Raw genomic sequence first — 23469 nt, forward strand, 5'->3', positions numbered from 1 at the left:
GATAGAAAGAGAGGTAAGAATGACAAGGCAGGCCATGTGAATGTGTGTGCACCACTGACAGGCCCTCCAGGCCTCTCTGCCAGCTCTGACACCCAATCAGCCACATTACAGGCAGACACACAAATCCTTTTTCAAGGCATTACCGCATGCAGGCAGGAAAGAATCACTCATCGAGTGAGGCGAAAATTAGAAAAGTGCTGCCAGATAATGGGATTGGTTGGGCTCATGGTGGAAGAGAGATGCCTTCAGAGAAATCTGGCAGCAGAGAGGTGGGTTATTTTTAGATTGATCAGCCTTTAATTGAAAAGAGGCAACCTGCCATCCATGAACCGCCAAGAGAAGATGATGGAAGGAACTGGTGATATAGGGAGGAATCCTTAGAGAGAGAGCCTGCTCTCTTAATTTGCCTTACTGTCTGAACATTGCAACCCACAGAAATACAGTTACATGATCTCACATAAACACACACTCATATAGAAATACACAGTAGTCCATTTAATGCTGAGAGAGCAAATGTTGTAGTGTAATAAAGCTTATGTTTCTCTGTATTGTTGGTCATCAGCATATGGAGTGTGGTGTGTTCCTTTAGCTCACCTAGTAGAGCATACATCTTGAAACACCAAGGCTCTGGGTTTGATTTCCAGGGAACATATGGACAGATCAAATGTATACCTTGAATGTGCTGTATGTCGCTTTGGATTAAATGTATAAAAATGTGTAAATGTAATGTTGTTTTGGATGCTGGTCCCCAACATGGGGTGCTGGTTTGCTGGTTTTGTCTAGTCCAGCCTTAAGTTGCTTTTTAACCAGCAAGATTATCTTGGTCAGCAGTTTCAGCAGAAAGACTATGTTGGTCGACCAGCTATACAGGCTAAGTTGTGCTGGTGAACAGTATGGGTATGCGAGACCAGCACCAGACCAGAACTAATCAGCATAAACCAGTGTGGACCTGCCAGTATTGTTATTGTTAACAAAACCTAAACAATAACACAATGAAAGCATTTTGTTAACTGAAATAAAGATTACATACATAACATTAATTAAAAACATAATTGGAAAAACATTCAATTAAACTTTCATGACTCCAAAACTAACTGAATTAAAATTAAAATGACAGAGAATTCATTTTAGTTTAAGTTCTTGATACACTGTATATTATACAATGTGAAACCTTTACAACATGTCTTCATTAAACATATATATTTCACTGAACATATTTACAGTAAATTATATCAGTAAGGAATATTCTGACTTTAATACAAGTTAAGCTCAATCTACAGTATTTGGGCCTTAATGTTGATAACCACAAAAATTATTTATACTTGTCCCTCCTTTTCTTATAAAAAAAAAATCTGATTACAGTGAGGCACTTACAATAGAAGTGAATGGGGCCAGTCTGTAAACGTTGAAATACTCACTTTTTCAAAAGTATAGCCACAACACATAAACAATATGCATGTTATTATGATTTTAGTGTGATAAAATCGCTTACTAACCTTCTCTGTGTAGATACATCCTATTTTACAACTTTGTTGCCATGACAACGTAAAGCTTTAAACCATAAAGTAATGATTTAAACAACTTCACAGCTCAAATAACACACAAGTTTTAACAGAAGAATTAATGTAAGTGCTTTTATTAAGTTAAAAGCTTCACATTTCTGCCTTTATACCCTCCAGAAATTGGCCCCATTTATTTCCATTGTAAGTGCCTCATTGTAGTCAAAGTCTTTCTAGCAAGTCAGTCCACTGTCGATTTCCAGTCATGAAAGTGCAGCTCCTAACTATATGAATGGGGTAAGACCGAAATCTCAGAAACGGTTGGTCAAGATTACAATCAAATAACATATTTCAAATAAACTTTGAGCAATAAAATTTGATAAAATTGGAATCATAAATTGTGCTTCTTTACCTCTTATTACGCAAAAAAAAAAAATAAATTTCCTGGCTTGTATTGCTTATGTGCATGCTCATTCTTGAGTTGATTGACAGGTGACGTCTGTACCTAAAAGGTGATTTGCTCTTTTACCTGTAAGACGGGACTTCCTTTCTACATCCGTTGACTGTAGGGCGCTAGAACTTCTTGGTTGGGTGTTCCAATTTCTCCCATTCATTTAAATAGAAGTGGCCCATCTCTGCTAAACAGTCTCTGCTGTAACCTCGATATCTGCTTTTTTTGAAAGAAAAGGAGGGACGTGTTTCAATTATTTTTGTGGTAATCCACAAGTTAACATTATGCCACAAATGCTGTTGATTGAGCTTAACTTGTATTAAACCCGGAATATTCCTTTATCTAACAGTCATGAAGTGAAAAATAAAAACTAACTTGAAAAGACAAATTGATAATAAAATAGGAATCGAATAGAAATTCATCCTGGTCTTTTTTAGCAGGAACTTTCATCAGTGGTCTTTCTGCACTCTTGCATTAGCCTCTCTCTTATCTCCCCATCTCTCTCTGCCCTCTGTAGCCGTGCTCGTGGCGGTGACCGTTTGGAATCAGAAGGGCAGTCGGAATAAGTTCCGTAAGCGAGGTGTATACCACATCCCAGCAGAGCATGAGAGCTGGGAGGACATCCGGGAGAACATCCTCAACTACAACGAGGAGGGAGGAGGAGAGCAGGACCAGGTATTCCATTAACACAGTTCAGACAGGGGGAGATATTGATTTACTTTCACATACACTCACGTCAGGGGAATGACTTCCATCAGAATGTTGACTTTTCTAGCATCATTTTCTGGAGTACTTTAGGGTTTCTATTTGCACAACATTATTTGCACCAGTAGGACATGTTCCTGGATCAACTTTCCTATCTGACTTGACTTGACTTGATCAACCAATTAGCACCTTCTGATATTGGGCTTAGGGCTATAACTGGTTATTTAGACTGTTGTTCCAGGAACAGCGAAGGATGTTGATCCAGGAACATGACCTACTTGGATAAGTTGCATTAAGCATTCTGGCACTAGACATTAGACAGTAAATAAAGGGGTCATCATGATTTTTTTCAAGATGTGTTCCTTGATCCACCCCTAACAGAAAAGTACTGTTGCAGTACTATGTTACAGTGATGGTATCAGATGATGCTTATATTCATGTACCATGGTATTTACATGGTACTCCAAGGTACTTCCAGTAAGACCTTTCCAATACTACCATGGTACATATACAACAAAGCTATGGTAGTACCATGGTACTTTTGGGGACTATTTTTTATAAGTGACATCCTCAACCCTAACCATAAACTACCCCTAAAATCAGAGGAAAATGAAAGGTTGATAAGAATAGTGTACAAACCCCAAACTAACTGTAACCCCACCCTTTTCTGATTGGTTGATAGGATGTTGTTTCAGGACCAACAAGGATGTAAATCAACAATCTGATTATTAGGCCTAGTACTTGAGTGAAAAGAAACACATAAGTGATGTGAGTGACTGGTTAGTAACAGCTAGTTGGTGGTCTGGTTTCTCAGGACAGGCATATTTATAAAAATCAAGTTATTTATGCTGGTCAGCTGATTTGTCCCTACCAGGCTTAACTAGCAAGACCATCTTGGTCCACCAGCTTCAGCAGGAAGACTATGCTAATCTATGCTGGTCAGCTTAAAAGGGATAGTTCACCCAAAATAAGAATTGTCATAATTTGCTCACCCTCATTTCATTCTAATGCGTAACACGAGAGGAAATGTTTTAATGAATGTCACAGACCGTCTTAATAAAGTGGCAGTGGATAGTGACTCACTTTAAGGTTAAAAATGACATTTAAAGTATCATAAAAGTAGTCCATGCAACCCGTGCGTCATATTCCAAGTCTTCTGAACGCATACGATATCTTTTGGTGAGAAATATCCCAAAATTTAAGTCATTTTAAAGTGAAAATCGTGACGTCCATTGCGTGTTCCCGAGTGTATAAGAGAAGTTTGTTCACAGTGGCAACAACCTCTGTAGTTTTTAGCACTAAAGCACGTAAGACAGAAAGTCATACAGGTTTGGAATGACATTAGGGTAAGACAGAATCTTCGTTTTTGAGTGAACTATTCTTTTATGGATGTTTTACCAGCAAAATGCCATATGGCATTAGATTTAGGGACCACGCTTATAGGGAAAGGAACTGATTACTCTAAACAGGTCACTGATCAGCAGATTATCTCCAACTCACAGGTGAAAATCGCCATTGATCAGAGTCTTCAATCTGAACCTTCATCCCAACTGAATTTCTCCTCATGTGCCAAACAGAATGCCTATGACATCACAGAGTTGAAGAGGCCGCTGTGCTCCAGCTTGTCCCAGTCTTCATCCTGCACCACCGCCCCCCTAATCAAGTCCTCTCAGGGCTCCCAGGAGGAGGTCCACCCCTGTGGAAACGTTGCCAATGGAGCCACCCTACCCTACCACCACAACGCCACCTGCACTGCCCATTGCTCCATGGACTTCAAAAGCTACGTGTCGCGCATCATTTGGGAGGCCGACAATGACAGCCTGGGCTTCCCCATGGACACCTGCCATGTGTACTGCATCGAGGGAACAGGCTCCACTGCAGGCAGCCTCAGCTCTTTAGGATCTGCCATCACAGAGGAGAACTTTAGCTACGACTCCCTATGGCACTGGGGCTCCAAGTTTGAAGACCTAAGCAAGCTTTATCGCCAGCCAGATCTGGGCATCCCTTATATGGATACGATGCAAAACCAAAGCCAGGGTCTCCCTCTAAACCAGATCCAGGAACAGCAACAATAACCTGACAACCCCAGCACTTCAAGCCTAGCGTTTGTTTTGAGTGTTTGTGTTTTATAGCCTTTACTGGGTTCCTGAACGCTACAAAAAAAACCTGTCCTAAGAAACTATGTTTGTGTTCATATGTGATACATTCACAAGCTTTAAAGATGAGGAGCAACAGAATTGATTTATTTTATTTATTGAGTGCTGTTAGTGTGAAATATTCTGTGTACTGTATTTATTTTTGCTCTGAGATGTTCTTCAAATAGGCAACAAAGCCAGTGAACCACCACTCGTCCTGTCATTATGAACATGGATGATGGATTTAAATCCAACTTGTCACAACATTTCAGTGAACACATAAGGGGCCGTTCAGACCAAACACATTTTTGCTTTTAAAAAAAAAGTTCCATTGATGCACAGTGCAACAAATGGAACAGAATGATGATATTTCCAGATGCGTTTTTAAAAGTATACGTTTTTTTAAACTTGACAAGATGGCGTTCCTGTGCAAAATTGAAAAAAACAACGAGAAACTGCATCCATCAACCACATTTACATAAAAAAACAATAAAAACGTTCCACTGCATTCCATTGAACTCCAAAATTTTGAATTTCTAAATTCTTTCATGGAAAGGTGCAATAGAACTTTTTTTTTTTTTCAAGTGTCCCATTTAATGTCGGACTTGCAACTTGGAAACTTGTGCGAAAATCTATAACTTCAGTTTCGAAACAATGTGGGTATATGACGTCACACGAACATGACCTATGGAGATAAACATTCACTGTTGCATCAAATACATAAATAAATCAAATTTTTCTACATTTTCATGATCATAAAACCTTTTTAGCAGATGTTTGCATGAAAGCAAACGCTAGCAAATTGTCATTATTCCTTTATTTGTCATCTTGCAAACATCAGACAACAGAGCACAGTTATTCCACATCCACCTTTAAATGGAACTTATTCCAAGCAGTTTACCGATCATGGCGTAATGTTTTGCAATTCTACACTTGACCAAAACACTCTTGTTTTAATGGACCCACTTGCACTAGTGATGAATGCCCACTTCTGAATTTTAACTCAGAAGCATACAGTATATTGCCAAAAGATAGTTATGTATAAACCTTAAGATTTCAGAGGTCACTGATCTCCCAATGAATCACAAATCTGCTCATGCATAGAGTGCATAAATTATATTACCTTCTGTCAGTGGCTGAATTATTTTTTACTCCGGTATTAATCTGCCATGAATATTTATTGCATAGGCATTCCAGGGGGTTCTTTTCTTTCTCTCAGTTGGAAATGGAGGGACATAGTGTGTCATAATGCCAATCATTTCTGATACTGGTGTGCTGAAACATGGTGACATTGTCATGGATACCAGCAGATGAATGTATAGTGTTAAATTAGAATAACGAGAATCCACTGTGTAAAAGTCTTAAAAGTTTTTAAAAAAAATGTCAAATGTCAACATATGCAGTGCAGATACAATCACAGAAATGCTTATAAAATTTGTATATGGCAATATACTCACAAAAGATCTGTATAGCTATATTTTTTTGCTGTGAAAATCAAGAATATTCATGTGCTAAAATGTCCAGACTTTATATTTTGTAAATTGAGTCATAAGAGATTGTTTCTCATTTAGTTTGGCAAGGTATACCCCTCTAATCTCTGTGAATTACACACACAACCCTTGTCAACCGTATGCTCAGCATACCTATATAAAGAAATATAGGTCAGCTCACACATGGCCACTTCCTTTTCTACAAGCTGGCCTGAAAGGACCAGGCAAGGTCAGTTCATGCTGCTTGTAAAGCTTATAACAAGAGCATGAGGTCATCATTGCCACAGTGGCTTATAGATGGCATTGAATTTTCCTTAAAGCCCATCACAGCCTTCTGTGCTGCTCATTGTATTGGCTACATAGAGCCTTTGTCCAAACCATGTAAATAATGTAAATAAATAATTACTTTTTCTAGGGACCTAACATCTGATATTCCTTTTTTGTATATGAATTTTAATAAATGAAATGTATTCCTTGATTGATTGTGAGAATGTGGTTCTTTTGTCCTCAGACTAAAAGCAATTATATGTAATTTCCCAGTCCAACAGAGGCACACATCAACGTGACACTCTCAGCATATTCACATATATAAGGGACATTCTTCTGTGGAGTTTTACTGCCACTCTGTGGTGGCTTTGTGTAATTACAGGCCGTTTTGTTTTTCTCTTTAGAACGTTACGTCAGATATAAGTGCCCAGGAAACCATGCCTTTAGCATGCCTTATTTATACACTGGGGCCAAAAGTTTGGAATAATGTACAGATTTTGCTGTTTCGGAAAGTATAGTCAGGACATTACTGATGTAAATAAAACAGCACCATCACTATTTGAAAAAAGTAATTTTTGATCAAATCTAGGAAGGCCCCATTTCCAGCAGCCATCACTCCAACACCTTATCCTTGAGTAATCATGCTAAATTGCTAATTTGGTACTAGAACATCACTTTCCATTATACCAAACACAGCTGAAAGCTATTTGGTTCGTTACATGAAGCTTAACATTGTCTTTGTGTTTGTTTTTGAGTTGCCACAGTATGCAATAGACTGGCATGTCTTAAGGTCAATATTGGGTCAGAAATGGCAAAATAGAAACAGCTTTCTATAGAAACTCGTCAGTCAATCATTGTACAGTTATACAATGCTTGAAAAGATTTACGCAAAGGTGAACACGACAAGGATAACTGGCTCTAACAAGGACAGAAAGGAATGTGGAATGTGGAAGGCCCAGATATACAACTAAACAAGAGGATAGTACATCAGAGTCTCTAGTTTGAGAAATAGACACCTCACATGTCCTCAGCTGACAGCTTCATTGAATTCTACCCACTCAGTTTCATGTACAACAGTAAAGAGAAGACTCAGGGGTGCAGGCCTTATGGGAAGAATTGCAAAGAAAAAGCCACTTTTTAAACAGAAAAACAAAAAGAGAAGGTTAGAGTGGGCAAAGAAACACAGACATTGGACAACAGATAATTGGAAAAGAGTGTTATGGATTATATATCTTAAACCTTGAGCTTTTTTGGGATCTGCTAGACAGTAACGTGCATGAGAAGTACCCAACAAGACAGCCACATCAATGGCAAGTGCTACAGGAAGCGTCCAGAGTATCTAGACAAACTGACAGCTAGAATGCCAAGGATCTACAAAGCTGCCATTGCTGCATGTGGAGGATTTAAAAAACAAAAAAATAAATAAATAAAAATAAATCAAATTGTAATAACAATTTTTCAAGTTATTAATGTCCTGACTATACATTGTGATCAGTTGAATGCCACTTTGGTGAAAAAGGTACCAATTTCTTTCCATAAGAGCAAAATCTGTTCATTATTCCAAACTTTTGGCCACCAGTTTACACACTGTTGAAGTCAGAAGTTTACATACACCTTAACCAAATACATTTAAACTCAGTTTTTCACAAGTTCTGACATTTAAACATAGAAAACATTGCCTGTCTTAGGTCAGTTAGGATCGCTACTTTATTTTAAGAATGTGAAATGTCAGAATAACAGTAGAGAGAATTGTTTATTTCAGCTTTTATTTATTCCATCACATTCCCAGTGGGTAAGAAGTTTACATACACTTTGTTAGTATTTGGTAGCATTGCCTTTAAATTGTTTAACTTGTGGAAGGGTAGCCTTCCACAAGCTTCTCACAATAAGTTGCTAGAATTTTGGCCCATTCCTCCAGACAGAACTGGTGTAACTGAGTCAGGTTTGTAGGACTCATTGCTTGCACACGCTTTTCAGTTCTGCCCACAAATTTTGTATCAGATTGAGGGCTTTGTGATGGCCACTCCAATACCTTGACCTTGTTGTCCTTAAGCCATTTTGCCACAACTCTGGAGGTATGCTTGGGGTCAATGTCCATTGGAAGACCCATTTGTGACCAAGCTTTAACTTTCTGGCTGATATTTTGAGATGTTGCTTCAATATATCCATATAATTTTCCTTCCTCATGTTGCCAACTATTTTGTGAAGTGCACCAGTCCCTCCTGCAGCAAAGCATCCCCACAACATGATGCTGCCACCCCCATGCTTCACGGTTGGGATGGTGTTTTTCAACTTGCAAGCCTTACCCTTTTTCCTCCAAACATAACGATGGTCATTATGGCCAAACAGTTACATTTTTGTTTCATTAGACCAGAGGACATTTCTCCAAAAAGTAAGATCTTTGTCCCCATGTGCACTTGCAAACTGTTGTCTGGCTTTTTTATGGCAGTTTTGGAGCAGTGGCTTCTTGCTTGCTGAGCAGCCTTTCAGGTTATGTTGATATAGGACTTGTTTTACTGTGGATATAGATACTTGTCTACCTGTTTCCTCCAGCATATTCACAAGGTCCTTTGCTGTTGTTCTGGGATTGATTTGCACTTTTCGCATCAAACTATGTTCATCTCTAGGAGACAGAATGCGTCTCCTTCCTGAGAAGTACGATGGCTGCATGGTCCCGTAGTGTTTATACTTGCATACTCTTGTTTGTACAGATGAACGTGGTACCTTCAGGCATTTGGAAATTGCTCCCAAGGATGAACCAGACTTGTGGAGGTCCACAAATTTTTTTCTGAGGTCTTGGCTAATTTCTTTAGATTTTCCCATAATGTCAAGCAAAGAGTTTGAAGGTAGGCCTTAAAATACATCCACAGGTACACCTCCAATTCAGTACACCTCCTATCAGGAGCTAATTGTCTAATTGTCTAAAGGCTTGACATAATTTTCTGGAATTTCCAAGCTGCTTAAAGGCACAGTTAACTTAGTGTATGTAAACCTCTGACATGCTGAAATTGTGATATAGTCAATTAAAAGTGAAACAATCTGTCTGTAAACAATTGCTGAAAAAATTACTTGTGCCATGCACAAAGTAGATGTCCTAAATGACTTGCCAAAACTATAGTTTGCTAATATTAAATCTGTGGAGTGGTTAAAAAATGAGTTTTAAAAACTTCAACCTAAGTGTATGTAAACTTCTGACTTCAACTGTATATATATATATATATATATATATATATATATATATATATATATATATATATATATATATATATATATATATATAATTTTTAAAGAATTGTTTGATGCATTATGCTGTGGGGAGGTAAATGTATACCAGCAATTTCCTACTTAACCCTTTACATACATCATACATCGTGATATCATAGACTGAGTTTGATATATTTATATAACTGTCATATCTTTGAGGCAATCACTGGTTACTCTTGGGGTGCAAGTTTTAGTTGACTTTATTGGCATCTTGTTTGCAGCATTAACAGGCCATCTGCACAACCATCCTGCATTACTAGTCTAAACTGTCTGGAACATGCTGGTCTGTAACACATACCGACTAACCAGGTGATACCCTCTAGTGGCACCTAGATTAACTGCACAATATACTTCATCCCTTCCTTTTGATAATTCTAGTTCTTATCAATTTATTTAGTACAGGGTAAAATTACTGAATTTAAAAATCCCCATACAAGCATATCAGGTCTCTTTTAAACCTCTTTAGGTCTTAAGGAAACATTTATTTTTCACATATTCTTGCCCTGTGGCTGGGGAACTTCCCACTAAACTAAGTATAGTCTTTCAAGTAGGCTGGAGGTTTTCTGCTTCTTCATGACCTCCGTAACTCAGGTGATGTTGTTACCTCTGCCGACACTGATCCACTCTGATCTGGTCCCTCTGTTTTCTTTGGACTAAAGTTCCCTGAAGGGTCAGTGACGGAGCTTTCTGGTAGAGTTGGACGAACATTATTCTCCACAGGTAATGAATCTGAGCTGTTCTTAAAACTAAAGTAGGTAAGATGTCTTACCACCCTTTTGATTCCCTAGCAACACAGTACATGATACCAGACTAGTCCTTTTCTCCACTTTTCCTGGGATCCATGGGGGACCCTGGCCAAAACTACAAATATAAACCAGGTCAACTTCCTTCACACTCCTTGCCTTGGCATGTTGATCATGATAGTTTTTCTGTTGTAGTTGTTTGGCTTTTACATGATCTCCCAGATCTGGGTGAATGAGATCAAGGGTAGATCTTAATGTGCCATAAATGAGAAACTGTCAGATCAAATTAAAGTATGGAGTGCCACAGGGATCAGTATTAGGGCCTCTGCTTTTCTCTTTGTATATGCTTCCCCAGGGTGACATTATCAGGAACCATGGAATTAGTTTTCACTGTTATGCCGATGATACCCAACTTTATATTTCTTTGAAACCTGACCAAATTTCACAATTTTCCAAATTAACAGAGTGCATAAATGATATCAAATACTGGATGGCTAGAAATTTCCTTCTACTCAACTCCAATAAAACAGAGGTACTAATTATTGGAACAAAAACCTCAAAAAATAAGATGCTAAAATATAATCTGGCTCTTGATGGATGTACTGTTATGTCAAATTCTACACAAAAAATATAGGTGTTATATTTGATTGTGATCTAACCTTTAAAAAACAAATTTCCAATATTTGTAGAACTGCATTTTTCCACCTCAGAAATATTGCTAAGATAATGACCTTTAAAGCCTAATGTATCAAATATGATTTTTTACTATTTCTTTTTATATTTTGTTTAATTGTACTAAAAACAGTTTAATGTCAAAAAATTATTTCATATGTCAGGCTTCACAGGGTAAAGACACTTGCTATCTGTTTCTGATGCTGAAAAACTAATTCATGCGTTCATGACCTCAAGACTAGAATATTGTAATGCATAACAAGGTGGATGTCCTGCAGGTTAAATAAATAAACTTCAGTTGGTTCAAAATGCAGCAGCTAGAGTGCTAACTAGAACCAAGAAATATGATCATATCAGCCCCATTTTATCAGCGTTACATTGGCTACCTGTTAAGTTTGTATTAATTTAAAAATTCTGTAAATTACTTACAAAGTTTTGAATGGTCTAGCTCCAAAGTACTTAAGTGACCTTCTATCACGCTATAATCCATCACGCTCACTACGATTTGTATTGTACAAACTATATTTGTCTCCTTAACTATGGAAGATTCTTCCTAGCAGTGTTTGGAACTCAGACACACTCTCTCAGTTTAAGTCTAGACTGAAGACTTATCTATTCAGCCAGGCATACACCTAATTTATCCCTCAATTCATAGTTATGTTGCATTAGTTCTACTATTCATTACCCTGCTTTAAAATGAATGGCATCTACACTAATTTTATTCTATTTCTTTACCTGTCTAAACCTTGGGATATATGTCCCGAGGTTACCAGACTCTGTCAGATCCATCTCCAGTCCTGCCTGTGTCCGACTCGCACTACTAAGTGTCGCTGAGTGATGATGACCAGTTTCAGTGTCGCCCATGCCTAAATCCACCCCTGTTAACTACATAGAAAATGAATTTACCGCCAACAAAAGCCTTCATCAGCCATAATCAAAGGACAATGCATCTACGTGGATTTCCTCAGTTAATTTGGGATGACTTCAAGGACTTTAACACTAAAATGTGTAATTCATACAAAATAATTTTGTTTAACCATTGACCCACAACACTTACTTAGTTTACTAATTTAAACCACTAATGGTTCTTAACATCACTAATATTAGCATTATATTCATTCATTTTCTGTTATAGCTTAATTTCATGTACAGCTGCTTTGAAACGCCCACTGTTGTGAAAAGCGCTATACAAATAAATTTGACTTAATTTCCTGCCACACAGCAGCTCGACTGGGGATTTGCCTGTTGTTAACTGAGGGGCGATTCTATTACTGAACAAAGCCCTGGCAACCTTTGTCTCCAAACTCTCCCCTGCACTCTTTTACATGAGTTCTTTAAATGTATGAACTTCCCTTTCAGCCCGTAAGAAAATGCAATGGTACGGTGCAGTGCTGACGTGTGCCATTCTTGGACATAAACTCTTCAAACTTACTGCACATGAAACAGGTTCCATTTTCCGATACGACCATGTATGGTACTCCATGCTGACTGGAAGTTTTCCTGAAAAGAAAAGTTCACTCAAAAATGAAAATTCTCTCATCATTTACTCACCCTCATGCCATCCCAGATGCATATGACTTTCTTTCCTCTGCTGAACACAAAGATTTTTAGAAGAATATCTCAGTTCTGTAAGTCCTTACAATGCAAGTGAATGGTGACCAGAACTCTGAAGCTCCAAAAATCACATAAAGGCAGCATAAAAGTAATCCATAATACTCCAGTGGTTAAATCCATGTCTTCAGAAGTGATATGAAACATGCGGGAGAGAAAGAGATCCTTTTTACTACAAATGGCTTTGGCCAGGGCCGCTAGGGCCTAACCACTGGCTCAGTCTCCACTTTCTGGGGAGCTAACACAGCATGGGCATTGAGCTTGGCAGGGCGCTGCCCCGAGGAAGAGTGCGAGTGAGCCGGCTGCGACACGAAAGTACCTTGTCTGGCAGAGTCAAAGATTTGGGTGTCCAGAGCACAAGAAATGTCTTTGCGAGAAAAATGCTGTGCTGTGCTCTGGTTTTTATGCCCGCTATGATGTGTGCATCAGGGGGGGAAACATCAAGGAAATGTATCTCCAGCTCCTCTTTTCAGTTATACAGTAAATAAATTATTATTATTTTTTTTTTAAACTGGTGGGCTGGCGGAACCCAATGGCGTAGCCATGGGTGTGCCAGCATGTGCAACTGCCAACCAAAACGTAAGCTTGCACAACTAAATGTAATTTGACACTTAATTATAGTATGTAGGGATGTAAAATGCATTATTATTATACTGAAACTTCAATGCTTCGATTACGAAATTTAATAATCAATTATAATCACTATAATATCCAAAGTGTTACAGAGGCTGTCTCAGATTACACTCTGGCAACAGACGCTGGGCACGTGACTGAGAAAACAAGCGCACACTTTAAATTAAGAAAGTTTATGCTACTTAGTTCAGATTTGTGCCTCATTATTCATAATTGCATGTCCATACAAGCAAAATAATTAAATTGTTGTTCTTTTCTTCCCCAATTATGATATATCATGCATATTGTGGAATATTTGGAGAATACGCTTGAAAAGTAGGCTATACTGCCCTGCATTTTTACTGCGTTTTATTGGTTCAATGAATATTCCCCTGATGATAAGCAAATAGCATAATCTAGCATATTCAGCGGTCTACTTACCAACTGTTTGCATCATGCCAGACATGGTATTATCCTTTGTTTATACTGTCTTAATAATTAACGTAACAGTATTATTTTTCTTTTTTTATTATGAACCAATCCTCCCTGTACTCCATAAATACAAAGAATGTTCAAAAAAGGTTTGAATCGTCAAAAGGTGGTTGCACACCAGACGAGAAGCGCCAAGCTGCGTCGCTTCGTGGCTAGGACACGGCACAGGTATCAAACACAGGGCATGTCGATGCGAATAAGGTGACAGACAGTACACACAAAAGTTACCAAGGTTTTTCCCTTCTTAAAAATGAACAACGCTAGAGTATATAATATATGTCCTTTGATAATGATTTGGGTCAAATTTAATGGAAAATATGTGAGTTGCGCTCCTTGGCGCAGCAGAAATTTGAGCAGCCCCCGGAATCGTAGCTGGGCGCCGCCGACATAGGCCTTTATTGAAAACTGTTGTTTCGAATTTTAGAACGCGCCATGTCAGCAGCCAGACGCCTCCAGTGTGTGACCCCCTTTACAGTTGTGCATTCTTCTGTTCAACACAATGCATTACCGATTTATTTCTTATTCACAAATAAGTTTTTTAACCAATGAATGTAGCTAAAACCTGGTGTATTTTTGTGAAAATTTCTGTATTGTGCAAATTGTACCACCATTTATATTTGTCTTTACATATTTTATTTTTTTTTTATGACGAATAAAAATTTTTATGACAAATTAATTTTGATATATTAACAGGCCTACCTACTCCATTTGATTGAATTTCTAAGTCATTTAAACATAACACAGAGCTTAAAAAAATTACAGCCAAAAAGAAATTGATGCAATGGTTGTTAATGGTCCTTTTATTATATTTCACTTAATTGTGTGTGTTCTTGCACACCCAGTTTTCTCTTGGCACACCCAAAGTTTTGTTTCTGGCTACGCCACTGCCGGAAACTGACATGTTTCATTCTTGAATTTCTTAATAGTTGCTCTCAATTGCGAATAAACTCACTTCATTTTACCCAGTGTAAAAATTTCTTAAGTTAGATCTAACTTAGATCTAACTGGTGCATGGGTCAAAAAGAACTTTTGTTTTTTCCCCCAAATCTGCTTACTCCATTTTTTGGAAAGTTCTTCAAGCCATCCAAATGCAATTGTATGTAAGACGCATCATTAAAAATTAATGGCACATGTAGTTGAGTTTGGACTGCTCTTTGTCTCTGAGGTTTTTGCAGGGGGTTTGGAGTTCAGGGGGAGGAAGCCCACAAAGGAGGGGACACTCATTCCCAGAACTACACAATAACTCACACAACAGAGGCATTGTGATGTCTTAAATGCCAGCCGCACGTCTGGCCAGACACCTCTGGCTAGAGAATGAGAGACAGGCTGGCCACAACATAAACATCTATGTATCTTCTCTGGTTGAGTAACTTTAATTAAATAAAATAGCATGGCATTTTCCTATTTGTTAACTCAATAAGTACTACAATAGAGAATTGCCTTCAGCAAAAAGTCAAATAAGCTGTTTGAGTTTACGTTTAATAATTTCCTGTTAAAGATAGTCTACACATTATATCAAAAGGAGTTTGTCTTTCTCGACTTGGTGAGCACAGCAACAACTCTAGTATCTTTTACAGGAGACTCTGTGTTAGAGTGTCACTTTGCTGCCCTCATTAGTCCAATTTGCAATTTAGGCTCAGTTCCCCTGGTGCTCTTCCTCTTTCACTACACCAAAAGGTAGGTCGCTTCCTCCTCGCGTGGTACAGGATCAATAGTTTTGAATTATTTAAAAAATGAGGTATACTGTTTGAAATAAAGTATTTACAGTTTCTATTTGTCAAATTTCAAACATTTCCTAATGAAATTAATGACATCTAATTTTCTCAATGGAGTGACTTAATATAGCCACTAAATATGGGACCAGTTAATAAAACGTTCTGCCGAAAATGCCTATGATAGCTTTATTTTATATAATGACATTCTTGCATTAGATGTAGCTTAATGGTCCAAGTATTTTGGGGCCACTGTACATGTATGTGCAACTAAGATGGGTAATACAAATTTACCAAGGATTAACTGACAATCACACTGTAATTTATATGCTTACTTCACTTGCTCAAATTGCAGTACTTATATAAATATTTTGACCAGACAGAAAGAGTCTTCAGTCTTAAATAATCATAAATTTAAAGGTGAACTCAGTCAGTAATGTGTTTTGTATATTGTCTAGGACTTACACTGACACCTAGGGGCATGGAAGCAGCATCAATAAAACGCAGTTTTTAGGTATCGATGCTGTTGTACTAATTATTTCATTTAACAGCCATGAGTAATTTAATCCAAGAGTTGAGTGTTCAATAACAGAGCAGGTAATGATATTACTGTAAATTAATAGTATTCAGATGGTCATGTAATCCTAACATGACTGCACCTATGAGGGGACCCTCTACGTGTAGATAAAAAAAACAGCCCTTATAAGGTTACTGATATGACTGGAGTCTTCATCTTATGTGAGTGGTCATGATTTTATAAATGTTTCAAAATTACAACTAATTTATTTGATAATATAAATACAATTTAAAAAAAAAAAAAAAAAAAAAGAGGAAAATAAATACAAAAAAAAAAAATAGTAAGTTGACCTTTAAATCTAATTACCACACAAACAAAGATGGTTTATTCACCTTTTAATTTCACACTGGAAATTAAACTGAAACAGTAGGACATTGTTATTTGTACACGTACTGTACATCTTATATACAATTTAGTTATTTTACACTATGTTCCAATTCCAACAATGTAGTTTAAAGACACTGGCTCAAGTCCAGGAGTAAAAATTTGAATCAAGCTATGCTACAATAAAACAAGCCATTACATTTATAAATAGCAAGCACCTCAATTCATTAAATATGCCATTGGCATTGATGACCAAAAATCACAATCCAAATATTACAAGGATATTGATAATCTATCTAGTGTATAAATATGCAATTTGCTAATTTTTTGTTTGGTTAAATTCACTTCTGAGGGGTGAAAATAGTCAAGTCTTTCAGGAATGTCTTCCATCGCATTAGAATAAAAAAAAAATAAAAGAAATGGGATGACTCATTCCAAAAACGACGAAAAAGCAAACATCCACCAATAACCGATTCTGCTCACCATACAGGGTCTTCCTGTTTAACAAGCAAAGTTAGCACCACTAGGTTGGCAACATAGACTCTAAACATACGTTTCACAACACACACTCAATAAAATTAAAATGTATTTACATAACATTAACTGTAACATTTGATCCATGAAGGAGCAGCATTTGTGTAGACAACCTCTGAACTGGCAACATGGCCAGATGTTCTTATGCATGTTTGAAGTCCGCAAACATTAAACTTTTGTTTCTCCATCTTACTAAAAATTGAATTATCCATTCCTTGATGGAAGGCACTTTTGAGTGCTTCAAATACTGCTTGGGAAATCAAACCAGCAGATTCCTCAGTTTCACAGGTCTGGTCTGAAAGGTTTGTGACCTACAGCATCTCAGCCTCTATTGTCATTTCCTCATGTAGACCTCCCAAAAACAACCTGATAAAATTTAACCATGTAATGTGCATCAGTTCCGAAAACAACTTTAAGTCTCTCTGGGTGTTTTGGGCTGGGTGGTCTCTCTTAAACATGTACTGAAAGATCTCTGGGCTGAGACTGTATTGAATGAAGGCAGGCTCCAGTATGGTCTTCTCAAACCTCTCAGACATTCACAGGTTTCTCAGTGCTTTTAGGTGGGGTCAATAATCCCCCTACAGCCAAAGGAGACATTCGGTCCAAGCTGTCCTGTTGCCGGTCATGTGCTTCACCCTGAAAAGCCAAAAAAAGCTGTTTAAATCATCATTAAACATGAATGAGGAGACTTAAGCCATTTTCAGACCTGTGGCTTGCTTGATTTGTTCCAAAACGGGGGCTAAAAGAGTTGAATGTTAAATGCATTTTCTTCATGGTTCGGATTCACAAGGACCAAAACTGTATTCATAAAATTCACATGCAAGTAAACTGTCCCTTCATTGGTCAGAATGTTTGTATGAGTGAATTTGGAACAGCACACATCGATATACCGCTTAAAATTATATTCCTGTAAACGAGTATTGTTACATCAGGTTACGCGTAAACATCAACGCATGGTATAGGTTGCGTGTTCCAGTCAGAGGTTGCGTTGCAAATATTATCTGACACACGGAAAGTTGTAAAATTTCCATTGTGGTTATTTTTATCCATCATTAGATGCTTTTGCATTATTTCTGCATTGAAAAGTACCCATTCTCACAGTCACGGAGTTCTCTCTCTCATTCTCACGCCCACACAAACGCATACACAGAGAAAGAGTGAGGACACGTTTTGATGTGTCAAAAAGTAGCGGACACCGTCTGTTCTGCCACTATCCAATAGAGAGAAGTGATTGTGGAAAAAACTACCTCAGGAATGATTAAATAACTCATTTTAAACATGCAACTACATCTTATAGTTGCCAAAAGGGCTAAATCCATACTTTGATGAATTACAGTGACAAGTCAAACTACAGATTTCTTCTCCGCAGATCCATCAGGTATGTTCATGGTTTTTAAAGGAATATTGTTTGGTTCAGTGGTCGTTGGGTCAGATTGCATTCTCACCACATGTGAACAGTTTCAGTTTGTTTGCAATCAGCAGATCCGAGTTTTCATATATGCCTAAACGAACCTAACCAATGGAGAAAACGCACCAGGTTCCGAAACAAATGCTCCAAACGAGCCAGGTGTGAAAACACAATTAAAAAAATAAATAAAAAAAAGTGATTGAACTCACCAACATAACCAGGTAGTCCACATGGGTCTGTATGTTGTGATAATTTTCAGCAGTGACCTTCTTGAAGTCCTTCAGCTGCGGTCTGGGCCACTCACTTACGGTCCTAACAAATGGGTTCATCCACCGTACACAGCTTGATATGCTGTCCCATGTCAGTCCTGATGGAAAATAAATAATCCCCCTTAATTGTCATTTCTCATGCCAAATTAAAAAGACTAACTGATTCAACTTGACAAATTAGTAGAGAAGCCAAAAAAGCACTTTTATGGATATCAACATTAGTTACCTGAAACTTTATGGACTGTTTCAAATGAGGTAAAGTGACAAAACGCTGCAGCAGCGAGGACTCCATATTGGTAATCCAATGAATTAACATCCAAAATGCAAAGATCCAACAACTACAAGAGAGAGCATTTACAAGTCAGAAAGGATGTCAGTATATAAACACACATAAAAGTATATCCATTTAATCTAATAAAAGCAGATGAAGCTGAACCTCTAACCTGTGTGATTTGGATGTATGTTTCCTGAGAGAACTGCGGAATGAGGAAATTGGTGCCATCCTGCAAAGAGTCCACTTGGGAGTAGAGCTTCAGCCACGAGATGACAGTCTCAGGGCAGAGGTCCCATTTTAGTGCCTTCAACATGACAAGCTCCTCTGCAAGAATCTCCTCTTCACTGCATGCCCCATCGGTCACGTAAGCAAACTCTTGGAGCTTTGGTGGGTAGATTTCCTATAAAATAAAATAAAATTAATTAGATCATGCAAAGGTCAGATATTCATACACTTTACTAGGGCTGCCCCCTAATAGTCTACCAAATGTTAGTCGATGATAAGAGTCTTGGTCGACCAAGTTTTGAGAAAAAAAAAACAAAACAAAAAAAACTCCACAGGAAACCAACGAACCGGTTATTACCGCTGGTTGGATGCTAGGTTGTACTACGGGGTAATTTTCATTAAGCAGGTTAGGGTTAAACCTAATAAAGCAAGACACCTTGATTTCAGACTTTGAACTTTATTTTTGTATTTATTTTAACTAAAAATTAAAATTAAACTGGAAAAAAAAATTTTTTTAAGTGCAATTCAAATGTGTGTTGTTCAGCTTTTTTGAAAGATGGCTTTACAACAGTTGTGAAGGGCAATATCTCTTTGGAAACTAACCTACTTCATCTGTGCATTTTCTACCGGTCAGGTATTTGGTTGTCCGGGAAAATACATCATGTGTGTGAATAAATTCATTTTGTTCCCTCATTCATATGATATATATATATATATATATATATATATATATTATTCTTTTGATCACTTCATTATTTTAATTGTGTCTTCGTTTCGTTTGGAGTGCAATTTGAATTTAGAAATGTATTTGATTTAAGTTTTTGTTTTTTAAAATAAATACATTTTAATTTTCAATGCAAAATCACTAAAGCAAGAATATTCACCAATCCCTCAGCCCGGGGGTTGCCGATGTAATTGGATATTGTGATTTTTACACACACACACACACACACACACACACACACCTTTCCATTTACCGTCAGGCAAGTATCCGTCTAAAATGCATGTGGAAAATTACTTACACAAATTAAGACAAAAACAATTATAAAATGTAAAAATAATTATAATGATGATAATAATCACCGAAATATAAATCATGGTTCGAGATGAATGTGTTTTTATATTATTTTAGGTTTTAATCACAGATATAAAGGCTGCAGAGTTGTGGTCACAATGAACTGCTCTGTGGAAATAAAGCAAACTGAACTCAAAGCACCTCCTGAGCTGAGATGCCTGAGGTCATTTGTAGCACTCATAGACGATATTGTTCTTGGAAGAAAAATAAATAAATTCAGAAAACAGAAACAAAGAAAGAGTGAGAACCCTTTGCATACGTGTGTTCCACGAGACTACACGCCTCCATACAAACTGCGTGTCAGACATGCGTATAGACGGCTTCTGTCATCTGCTCTTTTCTTCAAGCGTGTGTCTGTGTGTCTACGGGCAAATAATTTGTAATATTAAATTGATAATAATAGCCTAATAATAATAATAATAATAATAATAATAAAATACATTAATGGGAAAACAAGCCAAATATTGTCTTGACATCAAAGGCATCAGCCACTGGCGATCACTCTGACCATCATCGATCCCAGAGATCATCGTCCGTCGGTCCTAATGTGCATTTCTCTCTTTAAATTAACAAAATGTTCAGACAGTCTCCTTGCTGGTTTTTCCGACACATTCAGAATCATTACTGCTTTTGCCGGTGTCACTGCAGCTCACTTCGTGCATGCGCTTTTAAAGGCTCATTATTACGGTTTAGTATTTCTCTGTAATGTAGAACAGTGTTAGCTATGTTACTTATAACATTCTTTCTCAGCCCTGGAACTCAAACCATTTTCTCAAAACTCAAACCATGATGCCCCCCAACATATATATATTTAAGTAATTAAATTGATATCATAAACTAATGCCTATTAGTCAACTAGGAAAATCTTTGGTCAGGGGCAGCCCTACACTTTACTTAAACAGATTCAAGAAAAGCAAAACCACAGTTAAATACCTCAATCTTTGAGGCAATGAAGAGTGATGTTACGCCAATGAGCTGTAGCTGATCCTTGCCAATGTCCTTCTGAGTGAGCATGAAACGGTCAAAGATGTCCTGAGCCAAGTAAAACGTCTCCCGGTGGAGAGTGTAAACTTCACTGACCTGAACAGAGACAATTTTAGAACATCAGGTTTCAGATAACCCAATTAACACCCAGTTAGTGTTAACATCATCTCTAGGCATGGCATACTGACCTCCATGAGCCAGTCCAGCAAGATGGACCTCATTTTGGGCTGCATAGCTGGATGTTGCTGGATGAAGCCCTTGTCGTGTACGTACTTCAGCTCCTTGTTCAGCATCTTTATCCATACATCATCTGAACTTGCCCAGCTGTTAAGAGAAAACATGTTTAAGCCATCAATGCAGAAAGCAAATACTAAATGACACTAAGGCCAAAAGCAACAAAGTTCACATATGAAGAACACTTGTGAATTACAAATCTTTCCATTACTAACTAACATTACACAACTAAGGTTTTCAAAGCGTAGGTAAATCAAGGCAAAATGTATTCACTATGATTGCAGATTAGCTTCCTTAAGTACTTTAGGAGCAAAACAAGTAAATCATGTTGTCAAGTTACTGACCTTCTTCGAATCTTACAAAAATTAATTTTTATATGGAACAGGGTTTGATTATCAGCATTTTAGTTTCACTTTCAAAATCAGGAGACATTCTGATCAGTTGGTTACCTGAGGCACGGCAGTGGAGAGGGTTTAACAAAGAGATTCTTGAATCGAAAACGCTTAAATCCAGGCCGGTTACTGGTCTCTAGAAGATCCTTCTGAGGAGTCTCAATTAAGACACTGGGACTAATATCACCTTCAATACACCGGTTCTAGAAATGTGAAAGGAAAAAAGAAAAAAAGTTAGAACACCTCAATGAATTCGTCTTAACTAAATAACCCTTAATAAGATGACTACATTCAAGTCTGGAAACTAACTGTTCACTACTTTTATCTCCGATAGAGCATATAGTATATGTAGTATATAGTATACTGTATATAGTCCATGTTCAAAGTTGCAACAAGTATCTGATACAAGTATCTTCCTGATTTATTGTAAACTATTTTATCCATAAAGCAACTTCATATAGTAACAGTAACAATATTAAAACTTATTGACAGAATACTAAACAATTTTCCAGTCAGTTAACCAAAGGACATAAGTGACATTTTCGCGGGCTGGTGGATAAAGGAAATAAACGCGGGAGGTTTTGGACGTGACGTCAGGACGCGACGATTAACCTGCTGACACCATTACTGCGCATAATCAGACTACTGCATAATAAACAGACTAAAGCCCAGATAATAAATTTGATTTCCTAACATGCAAGTTTACACTTAAGATCGCTTTTCTTTTTATATCGCGCAAAAAAAAAACAACAAAAAAAAATCAAAAAAAAAATAATAAAAAACAACAGAGACGACACTAACCTGAATTTCATAGTGTTGTTTCTTTGCTGCTGATGGGATCCTTCTATTGCACTGCTGAAAATAAAGTTATAATAGTAAATATTAGCGCTAACGGAAAGAAAGAAAGAAAACACCGTTTAAAAAAGAAAGAAACTCACTTCGCCTTTTCTTTTCCTTTGAGGTTTGTTGGTTTGTTCTGGTGCGTTTTCATTTCTTTCTTGTAAAGTGTTGCGAGCACTATTGATGTGTAAAATAAAAAAATACATATTTAAGTTATCGTTTATATAGGCCCTTAAATTTAGGGCTATTGTTACTCAAACAACGAATCTCTTTTAAAGCAATCTTACCTGCGTTTTGACATTTTCCAAACAAGTTTTGTCTCTTCTCTTCTGTAAACAAGAAACACAACATTATGTTCATTATACTGTAATCTTTCAACCCAGAATAGGCACTGATTAATCAACTATATTCAATTTCCGTGAATAAAATGCAATAATAAAATTGTTTTAGAAACTAACACAGCTAAATAAAACGTGTGCTCCAACCATTTGGCTAGAGATTGGACAGCGCATGACCAGAAATATTTCGATAATGTTTAAGATGACAAAAAACAAAATAATGCTCAAACTAAGAATATTAAAGCAACTGCAAAGTCTACACATGCAGTACTATTATCATCTATAGTGTTTAGCCAAACCAGAAATACATGATCCAGTTCTGTAGGTTTATAAAAGGACAGT

The 23469-nt window shown here is 37.3% G+C and overlaps 2 protein-coding genes across 3 annotated transcripts in view; one reads left to right on the plus strand and one right to left on the minus strand.

Annotated features, from left to right (window-relative positions):
- LOC127453442 (neural-cadherin-like) overlaps positions 1-6690 on the plus strand; it is a 212896-nt gene extending 206206 nt beyond the window's left edge. Inside the window, exons 32-33 of the mRNA XM_051719776.1 lie at positions 2468-2625; positions 4233-6690. Of these exons, the coding sequence (XP_051575736.1) occupies positions 2468-2625; positions 4233-4730 (656 nt within the window). The 3' untranslated portion in view covers positions 4731-6690. The remainder of the gene's footprint in view (positions 1-2467; positions 2626-4232) is intronic.
- A 9868-nt stretch (positions 6691-16558) lies between these two features.
- On the minus strand, positions 16559-23166 carry LOC127453479 (G1/S-specific cyclin-E2-like). Of its 2 annotated transcripts, none has more exons than XM_051719873.1 (10): positions 23077-23166; positions 22888-22966; positions 22751-22801; positions 22007-22152; positions 21512-21647; positions 21273-21419; positions 19209-19439; positions 18992-19103; positions 18706-18863; positions 16559-17724 (listed from the first exon to the last, which is right to left on the minus strand). In XM_051719873.1, exons 1-10 carry the CDS (start codon positions 23088-23090, stop codon positions 17617-17619), a joined length of 1182 nt encoding a protein of 393 aa, XP_051575833.1. In that variant the 5' UTR covers positions 23091-23166; the 3' UTR covers positions 16559-17616. The 2 variants fall into 2 exon arrangements, with proteins under 2 accessions (XP_051575833.1, XP_051575832.1); XM_051719872.1 differs by having other exon boundaries at positions 22751-22804; positions 23077-23164.
- Between the last annotated feature and the right edge of the window lie 303 nt (positions 23167-23469).

This window comes from Myxocyprinus asiaticus, chromosome 15, assembly GCF_019703515.2.
Source record: "Myxocyprinus asiaticus isolate MX2 ecotype Aquarium Trade chromosome 15, UBuf_Myxa_2, whole genome shotgun sequence".
Lineage (NCBI taxonomy): Eukaryota > Metazoa > Chordata > Actinopteri > Cypriniformes > Catostomidae > Myxocyprinus > Myxocyprinus asiaticus.

Excerpts from the sequence above, each read along its gene's own strand:
- LOC127453479 (XM_051719872.1), bottom strand. Across the intron at positions 21,420-21,511 it reads TGCTGGACTGGCTCATGGAG|GTCAGTGAAGTTTACACTCT; the intron begins GTCAGTATGCCA and ends GTCTCTGTTCAG. Across the intron at positions 18,864-18,991 it reads AACAGTCCATAAAGTTTCAG|GACTGACATGGGACAGCATA; the intron begins GTAACTAATGTT and ends ATTTTCCATCAG.